General features: G+C 43.1%; 1 protein-coding gene across 1 annotated transcript in view; it reads right to left on the bottom strand.

Moving 5' to 3' along the window:
- Positions 1 to 3,685: 3,685 nt before the first annotated feature.
- Positions 3,686 to 13,193, bottom strand: part of dntt (deoxynucleotidyltransferase, terminal) — a 151,106-nt gene continuing 141,598 nt past the window's right edge. Inside the window, exon 11 of the mRNA XM_071380301.1 lies at positions 3,686 to 5,168. Within this exon, the coding sequence (XP_071236402.1) occupies positions 5,082 to 5,168 (87 nt within the window). The 3' untranslated portion in view covers positions 3,686 to 5,081. The remainder of the gene's footprint in view (positions 5,169 to 13,193) is intronic.

The following is a 13,193-nucleotide window of genomic DNA, read 5'->3' as shown; positions in this document are numbered from 1 at the left end:
GTGGGATCTTGTCTATGTCTCGTTGCTTTCTGCACTGCATATAGCTTCACGTTGGTTGTAGTTTATAGTTTTTTCGTGTTCATCAAAATAAATGATGTACGCTACCACGCTGCACCTTGGTCTGATTCTTCCATCAACGAACGTGACAAATATGCACTTACTCACACAGACGCAGTCATGTAGCCTAAATGCACATTCGTAAATGTCCTCTTGTTCCAACATGCTAATGGCTCGATTTTCAAATGAATCTGAGGACTTCATTTTTCCAAAATCCACCCCGTCGAATTGTGGTCTTGCCCCTGACGTTCCTGATGAAGGTGTTTACCGTGGCGTGAAATGTGACGATGTCTAAAAATACAACAGGTCAACAGGGGGGTTTGGGAGGGGTTAAACGATTGGCCCTCTATTCAAAGAGTGTCAAAATGACTATCTCGAGAAGGCGGTGGGGCCTATCAAGTTATTCTTGGGGCGTGGCTGCCGGACCAGACAGTAGGCTGAGAGAGGGGTAGAGAAGTGTGGTTGAAGACAGCTTGAGGATGGGCAAGAAGGTCACCACAGCCCCTCTTTCAGACACAGCAGAAGGTAGAGGGCAGCGAGGTGACGCGCTGTGGAGCAGATGGCATAGCTCCTCTTTTCTTCCTCCATTTCCTCTTTCCATTCTGTCCTCTTCCACCTGTGGAGGCGGACACTTCCTGAGGCTCGGCCCAACCTCCCCAGGAATCCAGGATCCAGGTCATTTATCACTGAGATCTACACACACTGTGCAGTAGCTCCATGCAAGACTACTCCACAGCAAGCTCAGTATCATTGTCAGGTCAAGAGAGGAGTCCCTTTCTGAGCCCCGTTCACTTACCCTTTCATGAACAAGATAAGACTCCTAAAGAAACCATGAACCCTCTCCTTTGAGTCTATCATATATGTTTGTAATGAGACAATATGAATGGAGACAAATGGCTTCTTTCCTAGAATGACAGTGTTGGCAATAGCCAACAACTTTGTTGGATTTCTTGAATGTCTGTTCAATAGTTGTCAATGGCAGAATGCAGATTTTTAAACCTATCTTCGTGAAAGAAAACTGGTGAACGGATCTGGGTGTTGTTTGGTGAGTATTTAGGGAATGTAGTTCTATGTGGATGTGCACAGTTTCATTCTGGAATACGGAGGATTGACAAAAGAAAGACGAGAGTCTTTTTAACACGCATTGCCCAATCAACACTATCGTCGCCATTATAATGATTGGTTAGAGTACAAATCAGATTGATTGACTGTTTTCCCCCAGTGAAAAACCATCCAACAGGCACCTGGAGACATTTACAGGGCTAAGAGTAGATCTCTCTCAAACGTCTGTTCTTTTTTGTGTGGGTGACTCTAACCATGTGAGCTATGAAGCCAGGCACTCTTGAGTATTTCCCCCTTCTCTCCTCTCTTGTTCCACATAAACTGCAGCCATGTATCGGTTTCACTTCTCTCCGGGTGAGTTGACAGCCTGACAAGACTTGAGAGGCAAGGATACACAGCGTCCTTATTCTGTCACCCTCCTCCACTGGCTTTGACTGGCCCAGACACAATACATTCTAGCCTGTACAGCACATCTAATAAATCACTGTCCTCTGATACAATAACGAAGAGTTTACTCAAGGAGCTATGAAATTACCAGCCTTCAACCTGATCTATTTCTGTCTCCTCTCCTCTATTAGTTTAGGGGATGGCTGAGTTGAAAGAGAACTTTTGTCAGTACGTGAAAGCATGACAGTGATATTGTGACGGCGTTGCTGCATGCACAGTATTACGCCACATTGCAGTTGGAGTGGAAGCCCATACATTTATTGTTACAGCTATTCTCTAGGCTATAATACGATGCAAACCTATGTGATCTTGGGTAGTGTAGCGTAATACAAACATACACACATACCGTATGCCAATCATTTTTTTTAAAGGATTTCAAACGTAGCACACAAAAGCATCCATGAATGTCAAGTTCATTTTCAGTGATAAAAGTGTAGTATCCCGTGTGCTGATGCATGAGCCCCTGTGGATCCAGTGTCTTATTGAACGGGCCGGTCATCAATCTAACGGCCCCCACCTCAATCTCCCGCACCAGCTTTCAATGCAAACTGTCCTGATATCATCACCTCCCTCAATCACCCCCACAATCTGCATGCTGACACATTGATAGAGCTGTAGAATGACCTTACATCTTTTTATATGGGATATTTCCGAGTGCAGAGGCTCTTTAAAAGGTCAGGGAAAAGGGTTGCAACTAAAATCACGCAGTGGGACCTGCCTACATGGTATACCCACCACCAATCTTCGATTTACATTCTCCCTTCCGTGCTGAGTAAATAGGATGGGTGCCAGTAGAATGTTGCTGAGAGTCAACTGCTGTTTAAAAAAAGATTGCATAGGGAGAAATGTAAGCTGTTTGGACTGGAAAACACATCCTTTTTTTCAGCGAATCAAGCTGGTTTTATTCACACACATCATTTAAGTCATGAATAAGCACACATGCACGTAATTGCCTAAATAAAGGAAACACCAACATGAGGGCGCTGGTCCACCCCGAGCTGCCAGAACAGCTTCAATGCGCCTTGGCATAGGTTCTACAAGTGTCTGGAACTCTATTGGAGGGATGCGACCCCATTGTTCCATGAGAAATTCCATAATTTTGTTATTTGTTGATGGTGGTGGAAAACACTGTCTCAGGCACTGCTCAAGAATCTCCTATAAGTGTTCAATTGGTTTGAGACATGGTGACTGACACACACACACACACACTTTAAACCACCTATGCTCCTTGTGAGACCCCTCTTTCAAAGTCACTGAGATCTCTTCTTCTAGCCATGGTAGCCAAAGTACTGGGCAACTGGATATTTTTATACATGACCCTAAGCGTCTGTGTGGAAGCACCTGCTTTCAAAATACTTTGTATCCCTCATTTACTCAACTGTTTCCTTTATTTTAGCAGTTACCTGTATGCTAATAACACAGAGAAGTCTTTATTTTTATTTTTTTATGTTGAATTTAATTCATTATTTGAATTTTTTATTATCATATTAAATGATCTGAAACAGGTGCACAGAATGGTAGTATGTTGTATTGCTGCATTCACGTGCAAAGACCACCTGGTTGCTATTCTATTGTAATTATTTTAATCTAGATTTACTGAATCATCTTATTGAAGAGTTGATACTGCACTGTACCACTGTTTACTGACCACAACCTTACTTTAGTGAAGTCAACCAATGGGGACGCCTGTTCCATTCATTCTATTTCTATGGATTTCATTCTAAGCGATTGCCAAAATCTGATCAGATTACTTTTGAAGAACTGGGCCCTGGACAACATGCATTTTCAGGATTGGATAATTGGTTGATGCTCCCTTGTAATTTTGTTTATTGCGGTTCTGGACATAGTATAATTAACAGTGAACTGTTTATTTCACTGGTGGTAGAATTGAGAGGCTGTTGATTGGTCTGTTGATTTATTGCAAGGCGGAGCAAACAAACACAACAATGTATGAATGAAATGGCCCGTTATACACTTCCATATACAGTGGTGTCTGTCACACTTGTGTACTTTTAGTCAATTTATCACCTTGTATCACAGAATACACACTCTTAAATGTGTGTGCTATGTGGGAGCACTCCTCTTTAATTGTTAAGGCAGACAGGACCATTTCAGATCAGAAAGAATGGGATTTAATTAAATCCTAGAAAATTGCAAGATTGTGAAACTGTGACTAATCCCATAGTAATTACTGAAGTCGTCACAGCTTAAAAGTATTTGTCCATGCAGTATTAGTTATGCTTCCTCAACTGGACAGTGAAAGGTTCATTGTTTTCATTGTTACACATCCCAATGACCCAGTCCCCCATAGAAAAGCAGATAGTTCTTCACAGTGATGTTGAAAGTGTGAGCTCAATCTCAGATCCAATGCATTTAGTGTGGCTCTCTGTTTGACCGACCAGCCTGGATAGGGGCGAGAGGGTAAAGGGAGTGAGAGCTAGGCCCTAGGGTCGACTCCTCAATGTGCCTGGGATGCTCTACTTAAAGATCTTTAAATAGGGTTCTCCACTAGGATGCGATAGCCCCAGTGACGTACAGTATATCTGCACTTTCGGAGGTATCATGGGATGTGCTTTACCTGAGCATCATGGGAAACTGAGCTAGATTGTGGACAGCAGGCCATTACAGTATATCTCAAGCAGATGAATCTGTATGTCCCAGCAAAGCTACCGTAGGAAGAATAATACCATGCTTCCCAACAAGAGGCCATTAAAACGGCTACGCTTACTAAGTTACTGTATATTGGGATAAATGTTTGCAAATGTCAACATCTATCTTAATAACCAACATTGCATTTACAATGTGAACTGACTTGTCATATGAACCCTGGCCATCGCAGCTTGTCCAGTTCAGTTGATTGGCCTTAATCAGCACAATTCAGTCCTGTGGCCCGGGAAAGGGATTGATTGTGACAGTGGACTGAGCGGAGAAGGCTGTAGCTGTTGCGAGCGGTTGCTAAATGATCTCCAGTGGATGTGGAGGCTCAAACGGAGGCTAAACGGGGATGCTGAATGCTCCCCTATCTGCAGCTCATTACCCACCTCTCCATTCCCAGGAGGCTTGGCTCCGGTTCATGCTGAGCGCTCTCCTGCCAGGAGGAGGTTGATTACAACCATTTTTCTCGATGAGGCTTTCTCTCTCTCGCCCACGCTTATACCCCTCTCCTCTCTCCCTTTTTACCTCGCAGCCACCACAGGCAATTCATTTGTTGATTTAGCTTTGTATCAGTCACATAGATAAGAATGCTCGGAGAAAAGTGGGTTGTGAATGACAGAGCAGAATGTTTACTCGCTAAGAGGCTAACAGAAAGCAGCCAGGCATGATGAAAAGACTAAAATGATGAATCATACATCAGCATCTAGTCCAACAACAGAACACAAGTATAGAAATCAACCCAGATTAGGTTCTTTGAAATGAGATTGCAGTAGTGTGCAGTCGAGCGGGTAGACAGATGGGAGTGATGTACTGTATGTAGCCAAGGTGGCATTGTATGGGTGTCTGTGAGGGAAACATGCTTATGCGTTTCTCTGCCAGGGCTCCACATACTCCAAACCCAGATGGGCAAAGATATCCTCCTCTGAAGTTGCCGGTAGGAATAGTTTCTGGAGAAAGAACAAAGACAAAATTGATGGTTGGATTCAGAAACATTGTAGACATAAAATATACACTACATGTCCAAATGTATGTGGACACCCCTTCAAATTAGTGGATTTGGCTATTTCAGCAACACCCGTTTCACACCCGTGCACACATCCATGCAATCTCCATAGACAAACATTGTCAGTAAAATGGCTCAGTGACTTTCAACGTGGTAACGTCATAGGATGCCACCTTTCCAACAAGTCAGTTCATCAAATTTCTGCCCTGGTCAACTGTAAGTGCTGTTAATGTGAAGTAGAAACGTATAGGAGCAACAACGGCTCATCCGCAAAGTAGTAGGCCACACAAGCTCACAGAACGGGACCGCCGAGTGCAACACTCACTACCGAGTTCGAAACTGCATTTGAAAGCAACATCAGCACAATAACTGTTCGTCGGGAGCTTCATAAAATGGGTTTCCATGGCCTAGCAGTTGGCTGGAGTGGCTCTCTGCCATTGGACTCTGGAGCAGTGGAAACGCATTCTCTGGAGTTTTGAATCACGCTTCATCACCTTGCAGTCCTACGGACTAATCTGGGTTTGGCGGATGCCAGGAGAACGCTACCTGCCCTAATGCATAGTGCCAACTGTAATGTTTGGTGGAGGAAGAATAATGGTCTGGGGCTGTTTTTCATGGTTTGGGCTAGGCCCATTAGTTCCAGTGATGGGAAATCTTAACGCTACAGCATACAATGACATTCTAGATTATTCTGTGCTTCCAATTTTGTGGCAACAGTTTGGGGAAGGCCCTTTCCTGTTTCATCATGACAATGCCCCTGTGTACAAAGCGAGGTCCATACAGAAATGGTTTGTCGAGATCGGTGTGGAATAACTTGACTGGCCTGCACAGTGCCCTGACCTCAACCCCATCGAACACCTTTGGGATTATTTGGAACGCTGACTGCGAGCCAGGCCTAATCGCCCAACACCAGTGCCCGACCTCACTAATGCTCTTGTGGTTGAATGCTGCGGGGACTTGCTTCCAATCTTCCAACATTTAGTGGAAAGCCTTCCCAGAAAAGTGGAGACTGTTATAGCAGCAAAGGGGGGACCAACTTCATATTAATGCCCATGATTTTGGAATGAGATGTTCAACGAGCAGATGTCTTCATGTACTGTAGTCTGCAACATCACAAACACATAAATAGACTGTGAGAGTTGACATGGCTTGACGGCAAGAGGCCACGCACGCACTGAAAACATCTCAACGGTCAAACCATAGAAGCACAAGTATGATTAGATCAGAAACTCAAGATGAGATCACTATATCAATGAGTCATCATGGTCAGTTACTAGACTTTTCTCTTCTGACTCACAACAGTACCCCTTGAACCAAAGAAAACACAGTTGCTATGATTTGATGAAAATCTAACCTATCAAGATGTGCATTAACTCATATAAAGTAGAATGGAGGCCATCATTCTTATGGCCAACATTTGCTACTGAACAGTAAATGTGCCAACTCTGACCATAGCGTGAACACCCAGATTTATATCCGGCTACCTGCGTCCTCCTCAGAGTCATAAAAAAAAACTCTGACCTTGCTCTAAGTAACGCTATGTTTCAGTGGTGAGCCTGACTCACCTTGTGAGTGTGAGAGGCCCGGTGAAAAGCTTTAACCCTGACACATTCTGCCTTGAAGTGCTAAACGAGACCTGGCACACAGAAATGGGAAGAGATGAAAAAGTGTGGCCTTTCCTGCCAGCTAACGGCAGATGATAACCAAGCATAACTGGTAGGAGAGAGTGAAAAGCACTTCTAGGCATATATCCCGCCATGCCAACTCGTTATTTACAATGCAAATGACAAGGGGGATGTTAGAGGCCCTAAGTGAATGCTGGGTAAAAGCAGTCAGGCCAGCCACGGTCCAGTCTGTTTAAACACCCTTTCAGTCTTCATTTGACTTCTCTCTCTGTTGATAAAAATCTATCTTACAAACAGTCAAGGCTTGAATCTTGATCCTCTCAATTTGATTATGACCTGACTCTCAGCAAATGCAGCCATGCCCGCAAGGCACACACACACATGCGCACACACATACAAAACATATAGAAAACAAAGACTTTACCCAACAATGCAACACAAAAAAATAGTAACACAAGAAGAATAAAATAAAATACACAAGAATGGAGCTACATACAGGGAGTACCAGTACCAGATCAACATGCAAAGGTACGAGGTATTTTAGGTGGGTATGTACATGAAGGCAGGTTAAAGTGACTAAGCATCAGGATAGATAGAGTAAAATGAAAAACAGAGTAGCAGCAGCAAATGATGAGTGTAAAAGTGTGTGTGAGTGTGCATGCGTGTGTGTGTTATGTGTGTTTGTGTTGTGTTGTATTGGTCTGCGTGTGGGGTGGTGTATGTGTGTGGGTTCTGTGTGGGAATGTCAATATGGGACTCACCAACTGGATTTTGTCTTATGTAGCAAAATTTGAAATTGTGTTTTTTACATTGGATAAAAGAAGAGACTCAGAGCTAAAAAATTGCATTTCATACACTGCATTTTTGAGGAACAACGGGAAAGTAATTCTGCTTTTGAAAGTTGATAAACTTGTAAACTCACTTTTGAGAAAATGGCTTTGAATGTTTTGGTATCTAGTGAAGAGCTCTTCTTTGTCCTTTGTCTACACCCATTCAGCATCGTTCACACCCTCTTAAGCTTTAGCCCCACCCATTTTGTTTCGCTCTCGGAGCATTCAGAGCACACTAGACGCTCTGGCCGATGATTTGTTTACCTCATGAAAACAGCCTAATCAGCACTGCTGTCAACAATTTCATTACGTTTGTTTTTTTGCCGATGTTTACTGACACCGGCCATATTCAAAGGGTGTTGTACACTTTAGCTTAAGACATGAAGCTAGCTAGCAAGGTAAACAACGTGTAAGGTCACACACGTCACATAACGTTAGCTAACGAGCCAGCCAGCTAAATAGCAAAGCAAATGGCTCTGGGATACGAATAATTACATCATGCACGTTAGCTAGGGTGCCAGCCAGCTAACGTTAGCTAGTTAGCTGACATTACACTTTATCTTAAGACATGTAGCTAGCTAGCTAGGTAAACAATTAACCTAGCAAGGTAAACAATGTGTAAGATCACACACATCACGTAACGTTAGCTAACGAGTCAGCGAGCTATCATTACTACCCTGCATGAATCTGCTGGGAGCTAACCAACCAGGTTCAATGTTAGCTAGCTAACATTAGGCTCTAACTAGCAAAGCAAATGGTTCTGGGATACGAATAATAACGTCATACACGTAGCGTTAGCTAGAGAGCCAGACAGCTAACATTAGCTAGCTAGCTAGCTAACAGATTACCAACACAGACTGATCAGCTCAAATAGACAGAAGCCTTCTATATGGCAGACGAAGCCCGAACTCTCGGCATGTCCACCCCACTCAGTACCTCAGCCAATCATGGCTAGTGGGAAGGTTGCTGACTTTTTCTGTGGCTTAAACAAAAAGGCTAACAATTTTATTTGTATTTAAAGATGGCATACAAGTTTGTTATTAAGGCACAGGAAGGTTCACATGTTCCAGAAGGCATTTCAAGCCAAAAAAAACATGTTTTGATAAAAAATGTAACATTTTTCAAATGGCTCTCCTGTGAAGTCGTGACTTGCGACATACGCCTAGTTTCCTGAAACGGGTCACATATAGTGTGTGTGATTGAGTGTGTAAATGGTTTGTGTATACAGTTGAAGTTGGAAGTTTACATACACCTTAGCCAGATACATTTAAACTCAGTTTTTCACAATTCCTGACATTAGATCCTAGTAAAAATTCCCCGTCTTAGGTCAGTTAGGATCACCACTTTATTTTAAGAATGTGAAATGTCAGAATAATAATAGAGAGAATGATTTGTTTCAGATATAATTTTTTTCATCACATTCCCAGTGGGTCAGAAATTTACATACACTCAAATAGTATTTGGTAGCATTGCCCTTTGAATTGTATAACTTGGGTCAAACGTTTAGTAGCCTTCCACAAGCTTCCCATCATAAGTTGGGTGAATTTTGGCCCATTCCTCCTGACAGAGCTGGTGTAACTGAGTCAGGTATGTAGGACTCCTTGCTCACACACGCTTTTTCAGTTCTGCCCATAAATGTTCTATAGGATTGAGGTCAGGGCTTTGTGATGGCCACTCCAATACCTTGACTTTGTTGTCCTTAAGCCAACTTTGGAAGTATGCTTGGGGTCATTTGGAAGACCAATTTATGACCAAGATTTAACTTCCTGACTGATGTCTTGAGATGTTGCTTCAATATATCCACATAATTTTCCTGCCTCATGATGCCATCTATTTTGTGAAGTGCACCAGTCCCTCCTGCAGCAAAGCACCCCCACAACATGATGCTGCCACCCCCGTGCTTCACGGTTGGGATGGTGTTCTTCGGCTTGCAAGCCCCTTTTGTCTTCCCAACGTAACGATGGTCATTACTGCCAAAAAGTTTTAATTTAGTTTCATCAGACCAGAGGACATTTCTCCAAAAAGTTCAATCTTTATCCCCATGTGCAGTTGCAAACCGTAGTCTGGCTTTTTATGGCGGTTTTGGAGCAGTGGCTTCTTCCTTGCTGAGCGTTATTTCAGGTTATGTCGATATAGGACTCGTTTTACGGTGGATATAGATACTTTTGTACCTGTTTCCTCCAGCATCTTCACAAGGTCCTATGCTGTTGTTCTGGGATTGATTCGCACTTTTCGCACCAAGGTATGTTCATCTCTAGGAGACAGAATGCGTCTCCTTCCTGAGCGGTATGATGGCTGCGTGGTCCCATGGTGTTCATACTTGCTTACTATTGTTTGTACAGATGAACGTGGTTGTCACGATCCTCTTCCTGGAAATGACTGGACGTGTTCATGATATTTTATTAAATCAGAAAACTAGAACAAAATTAACAAAGAGAAAAACGAACAGTTCTGTAAGGATACTAAACTATACAGAAAACAACTACCCACAAACCCAGGTGGGAAAAAGGCTGCCTAAGTATGATTCCCAATCAGAGACAACGATAGACAGCTGCCCTCTGATTGAGAACCACACCCGGCCAAACACAAAGAAATAAAAACATAGAAATAAAGAAACTAGAATGCCCACCCTAGTCACACCCTGGCCTAACCAACATAGAGAATAAAAGCCTCTCTATGGCCAGGGCGTGACAGTGGTACCTTCAGGCGTTTGGAAATTGCTCCCAAGGATGGACCAGACTTCTGGAGGTCTACAATGTTTTTTCTGAAGTCTTGGCTGATGTCTTTTGATTTTCCCATGATGTCAAGCAAAGAGGCACTGAGTTTGTAGGTAGGCCTTGAAATACATCCACAGGTACACCTCCAATTGACTCAAATTATGTCAATTAGCCTATCAGAAGCTTCTAAAGCCATGACATCATTTTCTGGAATTTTCCAAGCTGTTTAAAGGCAGTCAACTTAGTGTATGTAAACTTCTGACCCACTGGAATTGTGATACAGTGAATTATAAGTGAAATGATCTGTCTGTAAACAATTGTTGGAAAAATTACTTGTGTCATGCACAAAGTAGATGTCCTAATTGACTTGCCAAAACTATTGTTGGTTAACACGAAATTTGTGGAGTGGTTGAAAAACGAGTTTTAATGAAGTGTATGTAAACTTCCGACTTCAACTGTATATATTCTAACAAGCGTGCGTAGGGTCAGTGGAAGATAGAGTTACAGCATTAAAACCTTTCCACAGAGATGAGTGCTACTGGCTCTATTCTTCCCAACTCCATAGTTCCAGAGCAGACTTCAGGAAGCAAATAAGTCAAAATACACACAGTGACGGGGAAACTGGTGGTTACATATAAGAGCTTTGGACAGTCAGTTCTAAAGTTGATTTAGCTCATAGTTCAGGCATCCGTAACAAGATGCATGCTAGCAGTTCAAAAGGCTCCACAGAAAGCTATGGTAAGGTCCAGCTAACAAAGGAAACAGTACAGACAAGGATCAGCTCCAACTACTGACCAATTTATCCATGGTCCTCGATCAAGTCGAAGCCTGGTCTGTGAAATGTGAGCTCTGACCAATCCCCTCTGGGGATAACATTGCTTTACTTACTGGCCACCTGAAAGCTTTGACCAAGAACAAATTGTTGCTCTTCTGAGACTTGACGTAAACCCTTTTACTCCAATAAGGAGCATATGTCATGCACAAATGATCCTACCTTCCATGTACTACAATAAGTACTACTTTATTCTGCCATAACACAACTATAGTAAGCACTCCACTTCCAACAGAGTAAGTGTAGCAGTACCAGCTCAGGCCAGAGGGCAGAGGAGCTGGAGTTTGCGTTCCAGCATTTCAGTGTCCTTGCCTTCATTAATGAGCAGCTAATCAGCTGTGTATTTTTTCTGTCCACTACGTAATTACAGATCTCATGGATGTGAACACAGACATCAGGCCCTCTAAACACCTGCCCCAGCTCTGCTCTATGTCACTGCCTCCCTGCCATGACACACAGCCTGATGGATGGGCCTGATGAAAATGGTTGGCTGCCACTCAAGAGGATGGGCCTGATGGAAATGGAAATGCTTGGCTGCCACTCAAAAAGCCATGCCCATCCACACGGACACACACACACACACACACACACACACACACACACACACACACACACACACACACACACACACACACACACACACACACACACACACACACACACACACACACACACACACACACACACACACACACACACACACACACACCTCTACACAATTGGGAAAAAACACACTACAAACACACCTGGTCAAACACTTTCAAACCCACCCCACAACCTCCCTCAGCATCACTGGTTCTGGTGATGAAAGCCTCCTGGACCATAGCCCAGAGAAGAGCAGCTGCATCCGGGTGGATAGCCAAACTTAAACTTGTCTGGACTTCGCTTCAATGCTAAAGAATAATATACAGCCTTGACCTGTAGGAGTCAGTGGGGGCCCAATTAGCCAGAGGGTCCACCAACACCAGGAGGAAGTTCAGAAAAGAAAGTGTTTATTTGCCCTGTCTTGTTTTGTCTTTGGTTTTTCCCTTTGCATATGTATTTCATGTTCTTATTTTCACCGCTTTAACATAGCACTTATTTGTGTAGCATGGAATCCCTCAATCCCTTTATCACTTGGCGTGATTTGACATAAATGTATTGATCCAGTTGCATGATTTATTATGATAATTTTCTACTTGATTACCCTCAGCACTTAATCAGCCCTCGTCTTCGTCTTATTGTCGTCTTCCTCTCGTTGAACTGTCGCAGGTGACCCCTCTGAGCTATCAACCTCCATTGATCCCTCAGGGTAAATAACCACCCCGTGTTCCCCCACCCTCTCCAGACTGACTTGCAATATGCGGACAGAGCAGGACGTTGCAATAGGCACATGCAACCCAAGGTTTGATACCAGCACAAACAGAAACCCTCTTAAACCTAAACCTAACCCCTAAGCCTAAAATTTGCTCTTTTTAAAAATGTATTTTTTACTTGTGGTGACCGACGACACTTCTGGTACCCACAAGAATAGTAAAACCAAACACACACACACGCACACTGCACACACATACTGCAACAGACCTGCTGGTTTGTGGGTCCTTAGACACAGGGATATGCAAACGGTTGAATAATATGCAAATCCACTCACAAAAAGACAACTAATAGGAACATGTAAATTTACAAAGGCTACACAAATACGACAGACACACACAACAGGTGGCATGTCGGAGAGTAGGCTACTTTATGTTTTATTGTAATCTCAGTGTTGATATTCATCATCTAGAGTATAATACATTGGCAGAGATAAGTATGTCTGAAGGACATGGCAATTCAGGACTGTTGTGTTTGTGTTCCTCTGTTGGACAGGAAGCGATGCATTTTATGTATTGAAAGGAAAATAAGTATTTTGGAAAAAGTCACCTTTTCAAAATCAACCATTTACATTTGACACCCCTAAAAAGGTTTCCCCAGGACTGAAGAACA

The sequence above is a fragment of the Salvelinus alpinus genome, chromosome 32 (genome assembly GCF_045679555.1).
Source record: "Salvelinus alpinus chromosome 32, SLU_Salpinus.1, whole genome shotgun sequence".
Classification (NCBI taxonomy): Eukaryota; Metazoa; Chordata; class Actinopteri; order Salmoniformes; family Salmonidae; genus Salvelinus; species Salvelinus alpinus.
This window is presented reverse-complemented; position numbering and strand designations above follow the sequence as displayed.